The sequence below is a fragment of the Culex pipiens genome, chromosome 3, assembly GCF_016801865.2.
Source record: "Culex pipiens pallens isolate TS chromosome 3, TS_CPP_V2, whole genome shotgun sequence".
Taxonomy (NCBI): domain Eukaryota; kingdom Metazoa; phylum Arthropoda; class Insecta; order Diptera; family Culicidae; genus Culex; species Culex pipiens.
In genome coordinates this window covers 83885187-83907022 of record NC_068939.1, presented here as the reverse complement: position 1 = coordinate 83907022, position 21836 = coordinate 83885187, and the positions used below count along the sequence as shown (strand labels likewise).

General features: G+C 37.8%; 4 protein-coding genes across 4 annotated transcripts; 1 reads left to right on the top strand and 3 right to left on the bottom strand.

Moving 5' to 3' along the window:
• Positions 1-2508: 2508 nt before the first annotated feature.
• Positions 2509-8960, bottom strand: LOC120427128 (ninjurin-A-like). Its single transcript, XM_039591981.2, has 3 exons — positions 8252-8960; positions 3089-3394; positions 2509-3031 (listed from the first exon to the last, which is right to left on the bottom strand). Exons 1-3 carry the CDS (start codon positions 8510-8512, stop codon positions 2654-2656), a joined length of 945 nt encoding a protein of 314 aa, XP_039447915.1. The 5' UTR covers positions 8513-8960; the 3' UTR covers positions 2509-2653.
• A 2918-nt stretch (positions 8961-11878) lies between these two features.
• On the top strand, positions 11879-12656 carry LOC120427121 (ninjurin-A-like). The gene is made up of 2 exons (XM_039591974.2): positions 11879-12071; positions 12131-12656. The coding sequence occupies exons 1-2, from the start codon at positions 12015-12017 to the stop codon at positions 12491-12493; spliced, it is 420 nt and encodes a 139-aa protein (XP_039447908.1). The 5' UTR covers positions 11879-12014; the 3' UTR covers positions 12494-12656.
• Positions 12657-15715: 3059 nt separating this feature from the next.
• LOC120427119 (U1 small nuclear ribonucleoprotein C-like) lies at positions 15716-16657 on the bottom strand. Its single transcript, XM_039591972.2, has 2 exons — positions 16307-16657; positions 15716-16242 (listed from the first exon to the last, which is right to left on the bottom strand). The coding sequence occupies exon 2, from the start codon at positions 16226-16228 to the stop codon at positions 15791-15793; it is 438 nt and encodes a 145-aa protein (XP_039447906.1). The 5' UTR covers positions 16229-16242; positions 16307-16657; the 3' UTR covers positions 15716-15790.
• Positions 16658-20106: 3449 nt separating this feature from the next.
• LOC120427120 (rutC family protein UK114) lies at positions 20107-20923 on the bottom strand. The gene is made up of 3 exons (XM_039591973.1): positions 20741-20923; positions 20444-20673; positions 20107-20382 (listed from the first exon to the last, which is right to left on the bottom strand). The coding sequence occupies exons 1-3, from the start codon at positions 20803-20805 to the stop codon at positions 20264-20266; spliced, it is 414 nt and encodes a 137-aa protein (XP_039447907.1). The 5' UTR covers positions 20806-20923; the 3' UTR covers positions 20107-20263.
• Positions 20924-21836: the final 913 nt, after the last annotated feature.

The following is a 21836-nucleotide window of genomic DNA, read 5'->3' as shown; positions in this document are numbered from 1 at the left end:
TTTCGATTTTTGTCTGTCTAGGGCAGGGGTTCTTGAACAAATGTGGTGCACAGTTGACCTTTTTGCAATCATGTTTTGAGAATAACGGAAGAGATCTATTTTTTCGGTTGTTTTATAGATACGAAAAAGCCTACTTATCGTCACCAAAAATAACAGTACTGAAAATTTCGTTATAGCACTCATTAAGTTCCTAAAAATTTTAATTTTTCAGCACTAGTTTTGAAAAGTTATACTTTTTGATACTGGTTTTGTTTTTAAGAAAAAAATGCTTAAGAGCGAGTTTTTCCCCAGTGTACAACAGGTCGTATCGAGGTGCTCCGATTTGGATGAAACTTTCAGCGTTTGTTCCCTAACTTTTTACCTATAAGAGTATGGGTGTTGGAGGCTGTTGCAAATAGTGCGTCCATCCCGTGAATTCCGGGGTTTTTTTCAGAACCGGGAATTTCCAAATCCCGGGATTTTTTTCTTATTTTGTCCCGGGAATTCCCAAAATTGAAAACAATCAAATTTTGGTCTGGAAATTCAGGTTTGGTTGTGGAAATAGATGAACAGTTGAATTTGAATAATTATAAAAATATGAATTTTGAAGCATTAATTTGGTTGGTTAGGGAAAATTGTTAAAATTTTAGTATACAGATTCGCAAAATTTTCTATCAAATTTAAAAAAAGACTTAGTATTATATTCACGTATATTTACTACTTTAAACTTGAAAAAATACAATATTTAAAAAATATATATAATTTTTCATCAAAAACCGGCATCTCGAGCAAATCAGGACAAAAGTTACGAATTAAGACAGCTGTTTAAGCTAACTTTTTTTTCGCATAGTGTTCTGATTGTTTGATTGAGTTCGGTTACAACAGGAACAGAACAAACAATTAGTACACCGATTTCCAAATTTATTGCTCCAAAATCTCATGTACTTATTCAGACTGCAGTCCCGATTATCCCAAGTTGGCGGTAGTGACCTGAAGATAATTTTTAAAATATGTTTTAAATATAAAACATTACATTTAAAACTCATACAAAGTGTTACATTGTCTAATATAATATTATTTGTTTTCTTTTTTTGATTTTATAAGACAGTTTCAATGAAACTGTTTAAGTTTTAATAGTCATGTTATATAAATAAATAAATAAATTAAAGAAGTATATTAAATATATTAAATATCATTTGAATTCCAAAGCACTTCAAAAAACAAAACAAAAACTGTTTTAAACTATCTAAAGACTGCTGTCCTTCAGTGATGTCAACCATCGCAGCGCTCATTTTTGGTTCGCGGCACATTTCTCGTTTGTGTTGCTTTTCAGTTACGAAATTTGACAAAATGGTGTTCGAAGCACTTGTAGAACTCACCAACAGCAACATTTCTTCAGAACATTGTATAGCTGTAAAATTCATACGCAAAAAGTTACAAGAAGATTTCAGACCTCAGGACCATTGGTTTGTGATGCTTCCGTTTGCCTAACGCATTTTTGGTTGTAACTTTTTTTTTGTATTCATCAAAAATCAACATTATGTTCAGAAAAGTTGAACGATTTGGTGTGTTCTACAACGCTTTGGTTGTGTTCTACACAACTTTGTCAAATTCCGTAACTGAAAAGCACTACACTCAAACCCCGATGGTTTGACACCAACTGTTGTCAAACGAACGGGGTCACTTTTTAGTTTGACACCCCTTTTACACGGAGTTTACGCACACTATCAAACATTTGTTTTGATAGTGTGCGTGAGCGCCGTGTAAAAAGTGACAGTTCGTCACTTTTTAGTTTGACTTTGACCAACCAACGGGGTACAAACTAAAAAAGTGTCAAACGAAAAAGTGACCAACCACCGGGGGTTGAGTGAAAAATGTGCCGCGAACCAAAAATGAGCGTCGCGATGGTTGACATCACTGTTGTCCTTGTTCAGATTGAAGTGTAGCTTATCACCAATTAACAGTATTGAGCTTATTCTATGATTTAAGCTTGAAAAACATAGCAAATATAATGAAAATATAGATTTTATAACTGATTTAAATTTCTTTTTTTCGGTTTCCCGGGAAATTCGAAACCCGTTACAAAAAGATATTGGGATTTAAAAAAAAAAACAATTTTTAACAGTAATTTGCAAAAGCTATGTTGTGTATCTCGGATGTATGGCACTTTTTTAAGTGCTTCAAAAGACCATTCGAATGTACTTAAGAGAATCAGAATTGATCAAGTTTAACAAAAAAGGGAGCAGTTTTAAGATTCCTCATGTTTTTTGGACCTTAAACTTCAATGCCCGTTTTACTCCACTTCCCTTTGTCCCATCCCTTTGTGAGGGCTCATATTTGGCATGAGTTCATCTTATGTATAGACAAACAAACGCTGAAAGTTTCATACAAATCGGAGCAAAATGAACAAACGTACGACTCGTAATTTTGGAACATGATGCATAAACTGGTATTTATGTAAACCAAACGATTTTCATGAGTGCAGGCTGATGATTTTTCTCAAAAACTGAACGCTTATAAACGTTGAGATATTGTTTTCGAAAGTTTAGTATTTTATTTTCCATAAGGCGAGATTCTTCTGAGTACTGTGGGTATAAAACTGTCATTTCACGTGTTTCAATAAAATAAATTTTCCGTTTGTAGAAATCTTTACCAAGATTAAAAGCCCTTTACATCAATTGGTCCTCGGTGGATCGGCCACTCCAAACGCCGAAATGAGCACGTTCACCAGCGTGATAATGAAGATCCCAATCGTGACCATGTTGTTGATGCGATCCGCCTTGCAAAAGTCGTCCTCGTTCTTGATGTTGTACCGGCTCTTCCAGATCAACCCGATCCCAACGGCCACCTGGGCGATTATGCTGGTCGAAATGAACACCAAGCTGAAGTAAAAGTACGGATGCCGCGAGTACGACTCCAGCACGTACCGCAGCTGGTTCGCGTTGGCCGATAGCAGGGCCAGATCCATCATGCCCTGGGCCAGGTTCTTCTTTTGCTGGTACACGTTCACGTCCGGAATGATTCGAGTTGTCCCGTCAATGTGGGTTACGATCTTGAAAAAGAGAAGCGTTCGTCACACAATTTAAATGTTAAAAGTTTCAAAACTCACCGTTGGTCCTCCCGGTCCGTACTCGGGTGCAAACGGGAAATCTCTCGTCACACTGTTCCGCCGGCCGGGTGTCCTCCGGCCCAAATCCCGATCCCTATCGTCCTCAAATCCGGGTTTCTCCGGCAGGAAGCCGTCGTCGATGCCCCGTCGGTTGCTGCGATCGTAATCGTCCGGGCCGTCAATGTCCATTTCGGGGCCGGCCAGCGGTGGTCGCTGCCGAGGGAGTCGACCCTCGCCCGTCTCCGACGGCAACAGTGGAATGGCATCGTTTTGGGCGCTGCTGGTGTCACGACGGTTCCGTGATCGCTGCGGGAATAGAGAGGTATAAGTATTGCGTTAAAATCTATATCTAAATCTGTATTGCGTCAGTTGCTTAGAATACGACTGTTGGTCGTGGTGGTCGTGATGTTCGGTTTTCAATGATTTCTAGCCGGTGTGCGGCATGATTGAATAATGACCGGCAGATTACAAATGATTGTGATCTATTCTCCATTGTAAGCTAATGCATTACCTATCTTGCGTTTTGATTGAAGTGGTCAACCGCTTGATTTTTTTGCTTGCGTGAACCCAAGTTTGTTTTTGTCTATAAAATAAAGCATTAATTTTTACCTGTTAATGAATCAATTGAAAGCGAAAAGGTTTAAAAATTTAAATAAAACGTATATATCAATTTGACATTGGCCAATCTTATTACTTTTCAGAATTTGTAGTGTGAAGGAATAAAATGAAAATTAGCAAAACATTTTAAAAAACGTCAGTATTGTGGCCTGAGAAATATTTGATTTAACCTTCAAAAATGTTTATACCGAGGTTAAAACATTCCTTTTTTTTAATGTGAATTTCCCCTTATTCTCACTCACTCACTCACTCACTCATTAACTCACTCACTCATTAACCCACTCACTCATTAACTCACTCACTCACTCATAGATTGTGGATGATTAAATTAAAAAAATAACTAACCAATGATTTTTAAAGTTTCAACTTAGTTCAATGTTTAATTCTATGAAATAATTCTATGAAGCAACAATCACTTCAGTGGATTTGACATTTTAAGGTAGCATCATGAGTTGTAGTTGTAGTCACAAAATTATCCCCATACCTGACTAGGGTTCACCCAATCCGTTCCCAAGCATTAGTCATTTTCGGGCGTGCTAATTCAATTTGATCGTCTCCTTTACGGGTGGTCATTTTATAGCCAAATTTACTCAATTAGCCATTCATCACCTGTGCGGCTTATTTCCCAACACAAAGCCGATTGAAAATTAGCACGTGGCGGCATTTCGGCAGAAAATTAGTCGTTCTGTGTACTAAACAAATTACGGTCTTTAAAATGAACTTGCACTTCCAAAAGTCAAGTTTGGTCAAAAGATCAAAATAATTTCCCTCTTATTCCCCCAAACAAAACATGAAGGGTGGAAGTAGTAATTTTCACAGCGAAGATTTCACCTCAAACCGTTACCACCATTAAAACCCATCAAACTCAGCCGAAAGCCAAACAACGTAGTAAAAAAATCTTAAAATCCGGCAAAACATTCATTGAGAGTGATTCGCGTCGTCATTCGCTTGACCGAAGCGAAGGTTGTTGGAATCATCCGCTGATGAATTTGGTCGGCTTAATGATGATGTTCGTTTTCATTTTCGTCTGCATTGAGATGTAACTTTCCAATCGGGTGGGGTTTGCGAACTTGGTGCAGGCAGATGGTGAATTTCAGTGAGTTATTAGCAAAAATAACAACAAAAAGTTGTTTCAGCTGGTAAGTTGAGTTTTTTGAAAACATATTCTTAACTTTGTTTTTTTTAATGATTTCGTCGAAAATTTTAAATCCAGAACTTTTATTGATAATTTGGTTGAAACAATATTCTACAAATTTTTGTTATACTATTAAGGCCGTTGCAAATATATTATTTTATATAATGTAACACATATAGATTTGCTGTTATTGTTGTTACCTCAAATCAACAAATATTAAAAATTTGCTAATTTTTAACACCTACTGCCGTTCTACGCATAATTGTCCCATGTTCAAAAAAGTGCAACTGAGAAAAACGCGATTGAAATTTTTCGACCGATTTCTGTGTTTCTACACATAATTGTCCCGTGGGTTTCTGGGTTAGCAGTTTATCACCCTTATTTGTGATTCTCTTGCTATACAACAGGTAAACAAGACATAATGCTTAGTAAAACTAATGATTTCGGGGAAGGAAATACTTGGTGGGACAATTATGCGTAGAAGTGTAACGATGGGACAAACAGACTTGGTGTTGTTTTCAATGAGTTTCCGAACAAAGTATTAAATGTTATGTGTTTTTCGAAAAGTAAACATCGAAATAAACCTAAAAATGACAAAAAGTCAGATTCGACCAAAAACGACATGGGAAAATCATGCGTAGAACGGCAGTACAAATCCTAAAATTTTCAAATCCTCATGTCTTCAAATGTTAAATTTTTATTTCTTATAAAAGAAGAATCACTTTGAGTTTTATTATCCTCTTACATATTTACCATTATTTCTGAGAAAATGTTCATTCTAGGATTTTTTTACAGAAGTACCTCTAAATATCGAAAAAGGAAATTGACTAAATGTAGTGCGCCAAAAATCATGTTGTTTTGAGAATCATCTCAATGGATGTAAATTGGTCACCATAAAAGTATACAAACTAACTCAAAAAAAAAAAAAGAATTTGAATAACCCGTTTAAAAAAGCTGAGATGCATGAGACTACTAAAATGTAGCTGATTTTTTGATCATTTTATACTCTTGAAAAGTATTTCTCCTAAAACTTGCTACATTTATTTGTAGTTCAATTTCGATCATAAAACAAGTTTTGTATCCATGCATGTAACTATTCTCTGTTTCGATAAGGAAATATGATATTTATTCATCAAAATCCAATAAACTCGTAACAATCTCAAACCTGCTAAAATTTCGATTGTATAAGCATACAGGTGATATTTGTGCACAAAACATTTGTAGAACTTTTTTTATGTTTGTTAAAATTACAATTTATTTTGATTTTTTTTTCTGCATAATTCACACATAATCAAAAACTCAGTTGAAAATAAATTTTCAAAATGTTTCACAATTTGCAACTTACTACAAAATTGTTTCTTGTCTTATTTTGCACATTTTGATAAGTAAATGACTCATAAAACACATTATTTGACAAATTTTCTAAACAACCAGTAAAAAGTTTTCAATAAATAATGAAGGAACTAAAAACTAAAAAACCGTAAAAATACAGTGGACTCTCTCGTTGTTGATAATGAAGGGACCATCGAGAGCGGGAGGAATTAAATTATAGAACGAAAAATCAAAGCATGCTGCTTGAAGGGACTGACAAATTTTTTGACAGCTGAAGCAATATTGATATGGAGAAGATCGACAGCCAGAGAGTCGGCTGTATATATTTCAATAATTTCTCGATGAAAAATGTCGCTCTTTAAAGCATCGGAAAGCTGAGAAAATTTCCTATTAGATACTTTTGAAAGTAGCAATGACTATTTTTTCTTCCAAGGATGCCCAGAAATCACGCCGTGGCTACGATATCTCGAGATTGTCTGGACCAAATTGGCTGAATAGGGTTTTAAGCCTTATGTTAATTTTTATGTACAGTACTTGTTCGGTAACTGGGTTGAGAACGAAGCCCAGTCACCGAATGCTGCACGGTTACTGGGCTGAACGAAGAATAACGAGGGGACCACCGTTGCATAATATGAAATATAAAAATAAAAGTTGATAAAATTTATTTTTGCAATTCCGTCGTGAAACTACTTACTATTCCTGTCATTCTTGAACGACGAAATAGCCTACTTTTCTATACGAAAAATAAAAGAATCGAATAGCAACACTTTTCAAAATAAATGCTGAAAAGTTCTACTTTTCAGCACTGAAATGGGTGCTGAAAAATTGAACTTTTCAGCACTTGTTTCGAAAAGTAACACTTTTCAACATTTTTTTGATTCAAACGATTTATTGACAAAATACATGAAAATTTGACATAAAATTTCACTCAATGGGTGTTTTTCGGAATTGCAAAAAATGTTGTATGGAACTCGTTGCAAAACTTGATTTTTTCAGCACTCGACGTATTTATCCAACTCGGTGAACCTCGTTGGATAAATGTACGACTCGTGCTGAAAAAATCCTCTTTTTGTAACTTGTTGCATAAACTACTATTTCAATGCTTACTTTTCATATTTCTTTAATTGTGACTTGAAATTAAATAAATGTTTGAAAAAAGTTTTTTTATTTATTGAACATGATTTTTGCATCCATTAACCCCTCTGTAATTTCGGTTTGTTTTGTTTTTTTACGTTTGTCTGCTTTTTAACACTGGACAAAAATAATAAATTTCGAAGCTCAGTTTTTACTTTAAAATGTTAAAAAATAAAAAAATGCTTTTTAATATGAAAAACCAATTAGCTAATTCTTTAATCTGTGTGAATCTTCTCATTTTTTTTTTTTTTTTTAAATCAGGTTTCATGCACATGTGCGAGTCTTCATAAGCCAATTTAATCTAAGCAGTGATGAGATATCGTTGCATTAGTTTTGAACCTATAATCTTTTATAATTGGATTAACTCAATCAGTTTTTTTTAGTTTAAAATTAATGCTGTCCTGCCTCGATTATCCCAAGTTTTAATTCAATAAAAAAAATCCTTAATTTTTTTTATGATACGATTACCCAATGTATTATGCATAAAATAATAGAAACTCCGATACTAGAGGATTCGGAGAAATGAATCTGAACTTCACTATATGAAAACTACTGTCTTGATTCAGACAGCAGTCAATAAAGAATTAAACGGATTGCAACTATACTATGTTACTCACACAACAACTGTATTTTGCATTCAGTCTGCCCCATATTCCAAAGTCACCCTCCCGTCAAAAGCAATTTCAAAATTGATTTCTTGAGTCATTATACTGGCCGCCCAACCCTTACACACATTCTTTACCAATTCTTCCTCATCGTCGTCACAAAACAACGTCCACCACATAACACAGGTTAATTATCCTCGGTTCGTTGCGTGTGTCCTCCTCCCCCCAGACGGTGTGCAAACCCAAACAATTCCAAGAACTTTGCCAACAACCCACACCAACAGTTTTGTGCAACCCCTTATCACACGTGACAATCTTCCCGGTCTACCGGAAACTCACGCTGCCTGATCTGCTGCGTCCACCACTGGAATTGGCGCCACCACCGGTTCCAGCTCCAGGTTTCAGCTGACGCCCTCGAGAGTTGGCTCTGGGTCGGTTGGACACCTCCTCGGACGCATTCGCCACGAACGGCACAATTGGCGCTACCGGTTTCACCTCCGACCCGGCCTCGACCGTTCCGTTACTGTTGGTTTCGTCCCCGTCCTCCTCAGCGGCTTCGATGTTGATTTCGACGTCATTTGTGGGCTTTTCGGTGGACATTTTGTGGGGTTTTTTTCTGGTCGCTTTTCACTGAACACAGGTTTTTGAATTACATCACCTCAAGGAGGAGCGCGCGCGATTATAAATTCTTTCGAAACCGGTTCTGAGATTCTTTCACGAGATGAACAAACGATCTTCCAACCTTCACTTCTTCACTTTGTGATAATTAATGACGGCAAAGGTCACGTCCAAGTCGCGGTAATTAATGTGGAATGTGATTGTGTGACTCAGGCCTTAACGTATCACTGGGGAGCTTCAACCTTAGCAATATCCAGTACAGTAGCACTGTTGTGTTTACTCTTTTTTTTTTTTGAAGAGATGATACCGAGAAAGCGAAGATCACTGCAGATCAGTTGAAGAGGAACCGACCAAACCGCTCGCGACGCCGATCGCAACACAAATAAAGCGCGTAGCGATTCCGCTCGTCGGGTTTATAGTACGAACGGGCTGAACGGGTCGTTGCATTGTAGTGAATGGAAGCTCTGCTCTCTCAGAGGCACTACTAGCGAACGCAATGCTACTGACTTGGGAGTGTTGGTTGGAGTTTCCAAGTAGGTATTTGATTACGATTGTTGGGTTTGGGGTAGCTAGACAATTTCTGGTTAACCAGCAAACAGCAAATTTGTTCCAATATGTTTGTACCAAACTATTTTTGAACTTTATTAGGTTTTTGCAATATCTTGCCTTTATTACTGAGATAATACAATAATCTTGCTCTTGAAATTGAGTAACAAAAAGGTTATTTTATGAGCGATGCTTGTTATGGCAAAAATTACTCTCCTCGATCTAATCTTCTCAGCAAAAAATCATGCAAAAACAGACCAGATTGGGGAATAGCATGTATGTTGCCAGGCTTCTTATTTGGTCCAATTTCAATTACTTTTGCTGATTGCTTTGCAATTTTTTGAAAGGAATCTGAGCAAGCTAGCTATTTAATAATTGGTTACTATTTAGAACCTGTAGATGAACTCGAACGTGTTGAAAAGTTAATAAAGATAGGCTAGCTTCGATCTAAAAAATCGCAAAAATTTTCAATCGACTTTTGATCTTCAAAAAGTATTGGAAAGGAGAACTATTTATTTTTTTATAAATTACTTGTTTCACGAGACTTTGCCAATGTTTTTTAACAGTCAAAACCCGAAGCCTGCAGAATGCGTTACAGTAATTTTTTGCAGGCTTGGGAAATATGCAAAATAACACCAAACTTCAATGTTTTATAGTGTTTCGGAATCGTCAGAATGTCTACTTTAAGTAAAAAAAAAGCAAATTAGTGTATTTTGGGGCGGGGCTCGGGAGGGGAGGGGATGAACGAAAAAATATCCGAGCAAAATGCATTACAGTAAATTTGTAAAATTTATATCTCATGCAAAACATTGTTAGTCCAACTGCCTACCAGCGACTCCACCCAGACAGGACCCAGGGAGACGACTCATACACCTGGAGTGTTAATAAAAACTGATTTTTTTTGTAATATATAATCGTAAAACAAAAAAAAAGCCGGGAACCGTTGTGTAGGGGTAAGCTTGATTGCCTCTCACCCAGTCGGCCTGGGTTCGATCCCAGCCGGTCCCGGTGGCATTTTTCGAGACGAGATTTGTCTGATCACGCCTTCCGTCGGAAGGGAAGTAAATGTTGGCCCCGGACTAACCTAAAGGTTAGGTCGTTAGCTCAGTCCAGGTGTAGGAGTCGTCTTCCTGGGTCCTGCCTCGGTGGAGTCGCTGGTAGGCAGTTGGACTAACAATCCAAAGGTCGTCAGTTCGAATCCCGGGGTGGATGGAAGCTTAGGTGTAAAAAGAGGTTTGCAAATTGCCTCAACAATCAAGCCTTCGAACACCTAGTTTCGAGTAGGAATCTCGCAATCGAGAACGCCAAGGCAATGCTGTAGAGCAAATAATTTGATTTTTGAATCGTAAAACAACTGTCCTATTACTCCAATGCACTCCACTATTACTCCACACACAGCCAAGTTCACGGTTGGACGATTTTTGTTTTTTTTTTTACGTTTGATGTGTGTTGTTTCAACGGGTGTGTTTGTATAGGAGCCGTACGTCGCAAATACTGATGTGTAAGTTGGGCTTGCCGGCTGATCGTATTAACATTTTTATTTCCTGAGACGACTAAAACGACCACGCGTTAATAACAAAGTGTTGGTTGGCTTGTTTTTATTTATCCAAAAGTTCAATGTCTTTTGATTCACATAACTTTTTTAAATACTTTTTTAGACATTGTTATAAAAAAGTAATTGTATCGATTTTCGTGAATAAACTATTCATGTATTCAAACCTAATATATTGATGGGAGAAACCCCAAATGAACCTGTTTTTGCTTCGCAGGACACGTGAGTGCTGTAACAGGTGCAATTTTCCACTTTACATGGGTTTTCCACTAATTTCACAGTTATGAGCATGTATGTGTAGGGATTGTTTACGAATAGAAACAGAAGGAAGAACGCATACTTGCATGGGAACAGTGACGTCAATCGACGATGAGTAATACATATATAGAGGCTAAAATTGGCTGTTTTTTACTTTTTTTTTTGTAGTAACAGCATAATGACGGGGGAAAAACCACACCCCGTGTCACACAAAACTGTGTGAATCCGGTGGGGTTGATTCTTTAAAAGGGACGCTAACAGAAACTGCCAACAAAGAGACTCAAGGAAATGCTGATTAACCCACGGAGAGGGTGATTTACCGCCGATCGTTGGCATGTCCGAATCGAGAGTGACGTTTATGATGGGTGCATTTACACACATCGACTGGTCGTTGCACTAATTTTAAGATCTTTTAGCGTTTGCCGTAAAGTGTGACATTAAAATTGTACTCATTGTGCATGCTGCAAGTTGCACTACCTAGTTGAACGTTGTGTGCAGTTGTGCTGTTGTTTTATGTGATCCAAGATGAATTTCTCAGGATAGTTAAAAACTCAACATGTTTGCACAATCCAGTCTTGATTATCCTAAGTCCATGCTAATTTTATCTCAGTGTCATTTTATCTCATTTGTGCTTTATTTTACAAATAGGGATTCTACAATCATTTCTTTATTTAAAATATCAAATTTAGCAAGAAAGTATAAAAGATACTAAATAAAGTTTGTATATTAAGCATAGAACAATAAACACAAAAAAAAACAAACAAGACAAGTGTTTTAAAAATGCTTAGAATAAAACTTTGAAAATTCTATGTGGAAGGAGTCAAGAGTGAGTTTAGACCATGAAAAAACAATTTTCTTCAGAGCAAACATTTTTTATTAATTTCTCTTTCTCTCTGACAAGTGATCACGGATCGTGAGAGAAATGCTGCTCAACCACAGATCCAAAAAAGAGTTGCGTTGGTTTTTTCGGCTCGCTATGCTCAGAGCTCAATACTGTTTCAGTGCAAGTTTGATCGTCCGTCAGCACACTTGGCTCGATCTTGATCAAGCGAATTCGTTTCTATTTTTGTCTGCTTTTGGGTTTCGTGACTCATACTTTGTAACGAAAAGTATTTTTTTCTAGTGAAGATGGACGTGGAAAACAATCTTGAAATGTCACCCAAAGTTGAGCCTAAAACTGCTCAGGTATAGTATTCTAAGGGTCATTATAAAGCACCTTCTAAACACCTCTTCGCGTTGCACAGATCAACCCAGCAACGGGCGAGGTCATCCCGAACGTCAACACGTACCAGCAGAAGAAGAACCTGGCCCAGGGCATGATGGACCTGGCGCTGGTTTCGGCCAACGCCAACCAGCTGCGGTACATCTTGGAGTCATTCGCGCGGCATCCGTACTACTACTTCAGCTTGATCTTCATTTCGGTCAGCTTGGTCATTCAGGTGGCCGTGGGCATTGGGCTGATTCTGAACAGTCGGTACGACATCAACGACAAGCAGCAGATTTGCAAGGCGAACAAAATCAACGACTATGTGACGATCGGGATCTTTCTGATAACGCTGGTTAATGTGCTGATATCGGCGTTTGGAGTGGCGCCACAAGTGAATTAAAATAAGTTTCGATTTAAGGGAGTGATTGTGATAAGTTTTACTTAATGACTTTAGTTGATAGTTGACCTGACATTTATTTTATTAGTAACTATAAGATACTAACTTGTTTTGTTCTTGAAAATAAAGTTTTATTAAACTCTTTTCAAAAAATTAGCTGTGTTAATTGAAGGTTTGGTGAATTTCAAATGCGTTCCATGCGCGGTTGTTGCTGGGTTGTGGTTTGATCTTTTTAGAGGCTAGCGAAGAGTCGGCTCATTGAACTATAAGTGAATGGGGATGAATTTCGTTATGCTTCATTTCCCTTGCACCATTTTATATCACTGAATGGTGTAGGCAAAATTATGTTTTCAATTCGAGTGATGAACTCGTTTTCGAATCTGCTTTAAGGTTTTCTATTTTCATGTTAAATGTAAATACATCAAGTTGATCTGAAGCATACATGATAGCAATACAGTCCAGACTCGATTATCCGAAGGCCTCGGGAAAATTTCACTTCGGATAATCGAAACTTCGGATAATCGAATCACGATTTTTTTTTCGTTGTCTAATTTTTTATTGTCGAGCTTAAGTATGACCCCTAAACTACGCTAAAGTGATTTACAAATTTTTAAACCAAGATGGCGACCAATATGACGGTGACGAAATATTGAAAAAAATGCTTTTTATTATATAATAGGCAATCAACTATTCTAATTTGACTAAAATGGGGTCGCCTAACTCGAATTTGATGTTTAAAACAAGAAAAAGAAATAAAACGAAAAAAAAAATTGTTCGTGATTAGATTATCCGAAGTCCCATACAAACCTTAGGATAATCGAACTTCGGATAATCGAAACTTCGGACAATCGAGGCTTCGGATAATCGAGTCTGGACTGTAGTATGAATAAGGTTAACTCGGAATTGCAATGAAAAGGTATGGGAAAACCCAAATTTTTATTTCGATTAAGGTTATTTTATTACTATTTCTTTGCTAGAAAAGTTTGACCAATGGGTGCGGTCTGGAAAACAAACACAAAATTCAAACAAATTGTTGAACAATTCACGCAGGAGGATGGAGGGAGGGAAGGGAGTTTGAGGACAAGTGGTTTAAGCACAATCCTGATACACGTGTTTGACAGTTGCTTGGAACTGTATAATACTACCATACATTTTTTATGATGTTAAAAATGTTCAATGATTTACGTCGGTTTCTCTGTGGTATTACGGTTGAATCATTAGAAGTTGAGACAGTGAACTCCGTGCCGAGTTATTTGACAAACAATGAAACCATTTTATTGAGATGGCTCCAAATTCAAATATATTCGCAAAAGTGCGAGTTTGTTTGTTTGTCATAGTGTAATACCTCCTTTACAAACTTGGAACAATTTGTCAAAAGAATTCACAAGGCAACTTTTCTATTAGGCAACCTTTTTGTTTTCAGGGACGAGTCTTTTGCTGTTTCACTAGAAAAAGTTGTTCTTTGTCAACAAAAAACTGCATTTCAGGACTACATTCAAACCCCGGTGGATATCACTTTTTCGTTTGACATTTTTTGGTTTATACCCCGTTGGTTTGACAAAGTCAAAATGAAAGTGACGAACTGACACTTTTTACACCGGACTCACACTCAGTGATGTCAACCATCGCGACGCTCATTTTTCGTTTGTAGTGCTTTTCAGTTACGGAATTCGACAAAATTCGAAGCACTTGTAGAACTCACCAACAGCAACATTTCTTCAGAACATTGTATAGCTGTAAAATTCATACGCAAAAAGTTACAAGAAGATTTCTGACCTCAGGACCAATGGTTCGCGATGATTTTGTTTGCCTAACGCATTTTTGGTTGTAACTTTTTTTGTATTGATCAAAAATCAACACTATGTTCAGCAAAGTTGTACGATTTGGTGTGTTCTACAAGTCTTTCATTCACAACTTTGTCAAATTCCGTAATTGAAAAGCACTGCAAACAAAAAATGTGCCGCAAACCAAAAATGAGCGTCGTGATGCTTGACATCACTGCTCACACTTACTATAAAACCAAACGTTTTGTATAGTAAGTGTAAACTCTGTGTAAAGAGGGTGTGGCCCCGTTCGTGTGAAACAATTGGTGTCAAACCATCGGGATTTCAGTGTTTTTTAAAGACTGTAGATTGTGTAACAAAACACTGCCTGTTCCATCATTGTGGGATGTTATTGAACCTCCCACAATTAAAAAAACAGACTTTTACCGAATTGGGATCATTCGTAAAATAATCATGCATGTTTCTTATTAATTGATATTGCGCGTATTCCCGAAAAAGACACGCGGCATACCAGCCTCGAAACGACGCGCCGCACTTTCGGGAAATGCGCGCTGTCAATCCCATACTGCGCGTTTTGTTTTTGTTGATCTTCTTCTTCGAATTGCATGGCATTGTTGTCGAGCATGTTTTTTATTGCACCAAAAGTGCAGAAAATTGCTGGCACAGTGTCTGCGGCACATTATGAAATACCGCGCGGCGTGTACCTTCGAGAGAAACGGTCAATATCTGGAGCAATATTTGGAAGGGGCGGTACGACATTGCTCTTTCGACCTTTCATTACACGCGTTTAAATAGGACGAAATGTCGTAAGAACCATGCCGTACCACCCCTTTTAAATGTTGCTCCAGATATCAACCATTTTCTATAAAATTTCAATTGGAAAGTTATAGGAAAGAAGCTAAACCCGAAAAACTTTGTCTTTTCCATTATTCGTTTCTTTAAATTTTTAGCTTTTTGCTTTTTTAGCCTCCTGTGATCAACATTTAATTTTACGTAACTTTTCCCATACAATCTGCAGATTTTCCGGAATCGGTTTCAGAGTGGCCAAAGATGTCATTTTTTGGTGTAAGAACCTTCCTTGGGCTTATACGAACCCAACGCAACAAAAAGCACCTCGATCCGACGCTCCGTATTGAACTGATTCGCGTTCGAACAAAACCGTCGAAAAAGTTGCTTTTTTAACTGGAAAATAGCATAAGTGGTATTTAACAGTCTGGACTCATGCCTGCAATTCACGTTGCATTTTATTTGGAATTCCAATAAGAATGTAACAGGAAAATTAGGCATGAGGTCCAGACTATTAGAAGACTTATCAACGTTCTTGAAAAAATATCATTGCAGATTTTAAATTGACTTTTCACTAACTAAACACGGATTTTTGTCAAATCACAACTTCTTCAACCAAACGCACGGAATATCTCATCAATGAAAACACACAAGATTGTTTTTAAAGCGATGTATATTTTAGCTTACAAAAGGTATTTTTTTAGTTTAAAGTTAAAAGTCCATTCAGTTACTATTTCATCTGCGGTGGCGGCCCATTCATCATGGGAGGGCGCATCGCATGCATCTGCAGTCCCGGTGGCATCCCCAGCGGCATCATCATCGGCGGTCGCATGCCCATAATCGGCGGACCCGGATTTGCTCCCATCATCAGCGGAGGTTGCTGCATGCCGGGCATCATGCCAGGCCGGGCGGCCATTCCCATCCCAGGCGGAGGAATGGTCACGTTCGGTTTCGGAGGACCGGCCGTGAACGGGTTCTGCTGGATCTTACCGGCCTTGAAGGCGGCCGTGGTGGCGTCGATTAGGTGCTGCGCTTGCTGTTCCATCCACTTCTGGTAGTAAAACTTCACATTGTCCTTGTGTTTTCGACCCGTGCAGTGCGTTTTGCGGACGCTAGGTGAATCGTGCGTGAGGTAAGTGTCACAATAGTCACAGTAGTACTTCGGCATCGTGGTTCAGTTTCCTAAAAAGCACGAAAATTATTTAAAATATTAGGATAAATTAAGCGAACCGATGCGCTCCGCTACGTTTTGTTGATGCTTTTTAGTCTGTCAAAGGAAAGCATCAGTTTTATTTGACGTTTTCATAAAACGCAAGGGGATGGAATCATATTGTGGTTTCGGAAATAAATCGAATTTTTGCGGCGACTTCTCCGACACTACGCTTCGCAAACTTATCAACTTCATTTCTGAGTGTAACGATATGTTGTGCTGAAACGTCACTGACAACATTTTGTCGCTCTGGCACCAAATCGAAACGAGCGATTTCAACTCTCGCCGCACTTTTTCTCTCCGCATTTTTTTGCAAAATAAATAGCATCAGTGCTTGCGTGTTGCCGTCGGATGTTTTGGATGATAATGATGGGCATTTTTGTAGATAAAAATAGTACATATTTTATTTGTTTTTTTATTAAATAAACAAAAAAAAAAGTTTCATCCCTCGACAAAAAATTTCGCCAATCAAAACAACATGGAGGAATCATAACAAACTTGGCTACACTCTGATCGGGTAATACCAAATAAAGCTTGGCAGAAAAAGGCGGAGAGAAAAAGTGCGGCGAGAGTGGAAATCGCTCGATTCGGTTTAGTGCCAGAGCGACAATAGGTAGTTTCGTTTCTCACACATGATTCACAAACACATGCTCAAAAATTACGTACCTTTCCTATTCGTTTTTATTTTGGACCGGTCGTAAGTTGAACAACTTCGATTAATTTTTGAACTGGAGGCAATTTATTAAACTTATTTTTTTAGAATTAATCTACTAGAAAAATATGGTTTACCTATGTGTGAGAAATAAAAGTGGTACCTGTTTGTTTTTCTAGTTTACCTATTAAATTTAGCATGAAAAAAAAGGTATAACCAAATCCAGGTTTTTAAGCGAAGATGGCGTTCGAATGTTGAACGTCCGAAATGTCAAAATCGCGCAGTAGCACCAACATTAGAAAAAAAAATGCGGCTGTCATGCCATGGCACACTTTTTTCGTAATGTTGGTACCACTGCGCGACTTTGACATTTCGGGCGTTCACCATTCGAACGCCATTTTCGCTTAAAAAGCTGGATTATTTATTTGTCAAATATTCGTAGACTACATAGATTGTTGCTTTAATTGTAAGTACAGCCCAAACTCGATTATCCGAAGTTTCGATTATCCGAAGTTCGTTAATCCGAAGGTTTGTTTGGGACTTCGGATAATCGAATCACGAACTAATAAGAATGTTTTCGTTTTTTTTTCTTTTTCTTGTTTTTAAACATCAAATTTGGGTTCTGCTACCACATTTTAGTCAAATTTGAATAGTTGATTGCCTATTAAATAATAAAATGCATTTTCTTAATATTTCGTCGTCGCCATATTGGCTGACATCAAATTTTTAAATCACTTCAGCGTAGTTAAGGGGTCATACTAAAGCTTGACAATAAAAAAGTTAGACACCTAAAAGATTATTTTTTTCGTGATTCGATTATCCGAAGTGAAATTTTTCCGAGGCCTTCGGATAATCGAGTTTCCATCATTCAACTTATGCGCCCATGTTAAGCAAAGTTAGTGCTTAAAAAATAAAAAAAATCCCTGTAACCAAACTTCGGTTCTCTGTAGGAGTACACATTTTTTTTTACAAAATATTCCCTTCGCACACTGAAACCAATGAAACTGTTCCACAATTGTGGGAGGCACAATAAAATCCCACAATTATGGAACAGGAATTTGGAGGAGGTGTTTTGCTGCTCTGGATAAAACAGTTTTGAAATGAGTTTTTTTTTCAAAAAGTACTACTTTTACTAGTGAAATAGCAAGAGAATGTTCAAATGAAGGTCATAAAAATAGTAGTTCGACAGGAAAGCTGCAAAAGTGTTCCGAATATGTGGGTTACTTGTAATTATTTTTTTCACGCTTAAAAAAGTGGCAAATAAAAGTAATTTATAAACGCTTCTTACTTCCAACATTTCCTCACATTTAAACAATAAACTTTCTCCCGGATAAAGGGCATGACATCCAAATTAAAGCTTTCAAACTATCAATAAACACGTTTTTTAAATCAGTTTTCTTCCAAGTTGATCGACTTACACTGCCGTTCTACGCATAATTGTCCCATGTCAGTTTTGGACGATTTTGACTTTATGACATTTTTAAGTCTAGTTTGATGTGTACTTTAATAAAAACACATAAAATCTGGTACTTTGTTTGGAAACTCATTAAAAACAACACCAAGTCTGTTTGTCCCATCGTTAAACTTCTACGCATACCCAAGTAACCACAAGCATTAAATCAAAACTCTAAATTCACTCTTATTAAACATTCTCAATGCTATGACACTTTAAATAGACTTTCCAAATGTTTTGAAACATTTGTAGCTTGAAACATTATTACCTACTGTATAATGACATATAGAACAGCCAATTAAAGTTTCAAAGCATTTAGCACAATAATGTTTTGAAGCATTAATGGTAAACTTTATATATCACTGTAAAGTAAGCCTTTAATGTTACATCACACTTTGACATTTCTTAAATGTTTCAAAACACTAACTCAACTCTAGTGAGGGCAATAAAAGTTTGGCAGTATTTCGTGGTATTTTTATGTTTATGGTTGGAAAAATCGATCCGCGTCTATAAAAAAGGTGAGTTTATTACATTAAATTTAACTAGGTTTTGTTTAAAATTATTCTTATTTCTTGCTGCGATGGCAAAAACAAAATCCGGAAAGGAGGAGGACCAGGTTTTTTGCGCTTCGTTGGCCGCTCAGGGCGTCGCTGAAAAGTCGCTCAGAATCACCACAGTGCGCACACCGGCGGAAGCTGCATGCCATCGGCGGAAACCACTTCAAGACCCCAGGACCGGGTGCCTAGTCGGCACTTTGAGCCCTGGCCGCATCGAAGACGTGATGCCGATCTCGTCCGATTTGCCTCGCCGAAGGGAGGTCGCCGCGAGAGAGAGTGCTGACGTTTTTGTGGTGGCTTTTTTTGTGACGCTGTGCATGTTTCCTTTTACACACTCATGAAATGTAATTAATGAGGAATAAAGGATGAAAAAAAGTAAATATACAAGTGCGTTATATCGTGATTAACCTTTGTAGCTAAGTGAAGAATAAATGTATTGAAAAACATCAACTGTTCATACATATTTCAGAACGGACGAGACAGTTGGCGCAGCGCATCAAGGAGAAACATCTCATACAAATTCAATTCAACACGCCGTTTAGAATCTCCAATGTAGAGGAAATCAACAAAAAAACACAAATAAGCTTTCAACAACATAATCTCAACGAGAAAAGCACTCTCCCCAGAAAGAGAGAGCTGCGCAAAGCTTTTTGAATGTTTCTATTTTTAATACTGTCGGTAAAGCAGTATTTTGACATTTTACCACGGTATAACTTTATATCAACTCTACCCGTCGCCACTCAATTTTACCTCCATGCGTATAAAGTGAATATAAAGTTTTGAGACTCTATTGGAATACTTTATATGTTGATATAGATGGGACTTAAAGCTACCTTATACAGTCCCGCGGTTACTTGGGTAATTGTCCCACCAAGTATTTTCTTACACAGAATCATTAGTTTTACTAAGCATTATGTTTTGTTTATCTGTTGTATAGCAAGAGAATCACAAATAAGGGTGATAAACTGCTAAATGGGGTGATTAGGGACACATAGGGCGAATAGGAACCCACGGGACAATTATGCGTAGAAACACAGAAATCGGGCGAAAAATTTCAATCGCGTTTTTCTCAGTTGCACTTTTTTGAACATGGGACAATTATGCGTAGAACGGCAGTACATTCATTACCTGTTAAGCAAACACGCAGTGAAGCTCAATATTCAAACGCGGTATATTGCACGACAAAATCTTTATTGACTCTTCAATTAACAGCTTCGCATTGCCCAGAACCTGGCAACTAATCTTACTTCACTTCACTTTGCACACGCGATTATCGCCGGTGTTGATGGATAAAAAAAATCAGCCCAAACCAACCCGAACCTCGAACCGAATCACGTGGACACCTGGATCACCTCGCCGGTCAGCGCGATGGCCTCAATCTCGACGGCCGCCCCCAGCGGTAGCTTGTTCACAGCAAAGCACGTCCGGGCCGGGAAGTTGGACGAGAACACTGCAAACAAACGTTCAACTTTGACCTCTTGACTTATCGCTTATCACTGTGGGTTTCTTACCTCTCTTGTACTCGTCGTTGACCGCGGCGTAATCGTCCATGTTGGCCAGCAGGATGGTGGTCTTGACGACCTTGTCGACTCCCGACCCAGACTCCTTGAGCAGCAGGGTCAGATTCTCCAGGGCCTTGGCAGTTTGGGCGGGGGCACCACCGTCGACCAGCTTCAGCGATTCCAACTCCATGCCGAGGACTCCGGACAGGTACACCGTACGATCGGCCACAACGGCTTGGCTGTAGGAGGAAAAGATCACGTAAGGATCAACACAATGTAGCTGTTCAAGTCACGTCTCATACTCACTTGTACGGGGCCGGAGCCTTGGGCACCTTCTTGCTGGAGATGATCTTGCGGACGATGCTGGCCATGGTTGATGCTGTGCTACTAGTACGAAGTGCTGACAAGAACTGAACGCTGCGATGTGATGACTGCTGATCGGTTCAACTGTTTGTAGCTCTATATACTTTCGCGCTGAGTTGTTGTGATTGAGCTGATAACGAGCAGATTAAGTGAAATGCAAACATTACATACGAGATAGTTTAATGCATTGATATTGACCGTTACTGCTGTTGTGTTGATCGAATTTCTGAAGGTTTGGAGACTTGCGTCCAAAAAATGGGAATGACTTGCAAAAAATGGAGAAATATGCCGATCCACCATGACTCATGATTTTTATGCTTTGTGAAGAAGTTTGATACAAAAACAGCCCTGCATATTTATTTGACTGATAGAAACATATTTGAACCAATTGATACAACTTGGTTACCAAACATAATTGATTGGCTAAATGTAGCAGTCTACTCTTAAATATAATCGTAGCACTAATTTGGCTTTAAAATCCCGTATTCTATTCCAAATACACCCCGTATTATGTATCCTTAAAAGAAAAGAAAAAAAAGAGTTGGTGGTTTAACTTGTTTTGTGCCATTGCCAATGTTTTGAAAATTTCTTTTTTGGGTAATTTTATTAGTCCTAGATCAGGGGTGCTCAACCTTTTGGCTTTTGGATTTGCTTTCCCTGAAGCGGTTGCGGGGCGGATATTTTTTATTATTTTTTTAAATTAATAATGGTTCGAAACAAGTGCTGGAAGAAGTTATGAAACATTTTTTCAAATACTTTTAAAATTCATTCAATCGCAATATAAAATTAACAAAATTGAATTCAGGAAAGTTGATTCAATCCTGCAGGTATTTAGCAAACAAAAACATTTTTTCAAATATCTCTGATATTTGCCTCATGCCTAATTAATAAATACATGAAAATACTGATCGAATTGAGTGTTAGTTGTTTCAAAAACATATTACAATGTTAATTTTTATATTGGAAAAGGGAAATTTTCGAACTAATATTTAAAAAATCGATCACAGACCCGGAAAAGAAGAAGAACACAAGGAAGTTA

Coding starts and splice junctions, on each gene's coding strand:
- LOC120427119 (XM_039591972.2), bottom strand. CDS start 16,228: ATGCCGAAGTACTACTGTGACTATTGTGACACTTACCTCACGCACGAT.
- LOC120427120 (XM_039591973.1), bottom strand. CDS start 20,805: ATGGCCAGCATCGTCCGCAAGATCATCTCCAGCAAGAAGGTGCCCAAG. Junction 20,674..20,740: donor AAGGCTCCGGCCCCGTACAA/GTGAGTATGAGA, acceptor TTCCTCCTACAG/CCAAGCCGTTGTGGCCGATC. Junction 20,383..20,443: donor CAACGACGAGTACAAGAGAG/GTAAGAAACCCA, acceptor GTTTGTTTGCAG/TGTTCTCGTCCAACTTCCCG.
- LOC120427128 (XM_039591981.2), bottom strand. CDS start 8,512: ATGTCCACCGAAAAGCCCACAAATGACGTCGAAATCAACATCGAAGCC. Junction 3,395..8,251: donor GACGCAGCAGATCAGGCAGC/GTGAGTTTCCGG, acceptor CTATTCCCGCAG/CGATCACGGAACCGTCGTGA. Junction 3,032..3,088: donor ACGGACCGGGAGGACCAACG/GTGAGTTTTGAA, acceptor CTCTTTTTCAAG/ATCGTAACCCACATTGACGG.
- LOC120427121 (XM_039591974.2), top strand. CDS start 12,015: ATGGACGTGGAAAACAATCTTGAAATGTCACCCAAAGTTGAGCCTAAA. Junction 12,072..12,130: donor TTGAGCCTAAAACTGCTCAG/GTATAGTATTCT, acceptor CGCGTTGCACAG/ATCAACCCAGCAACGGGCGA.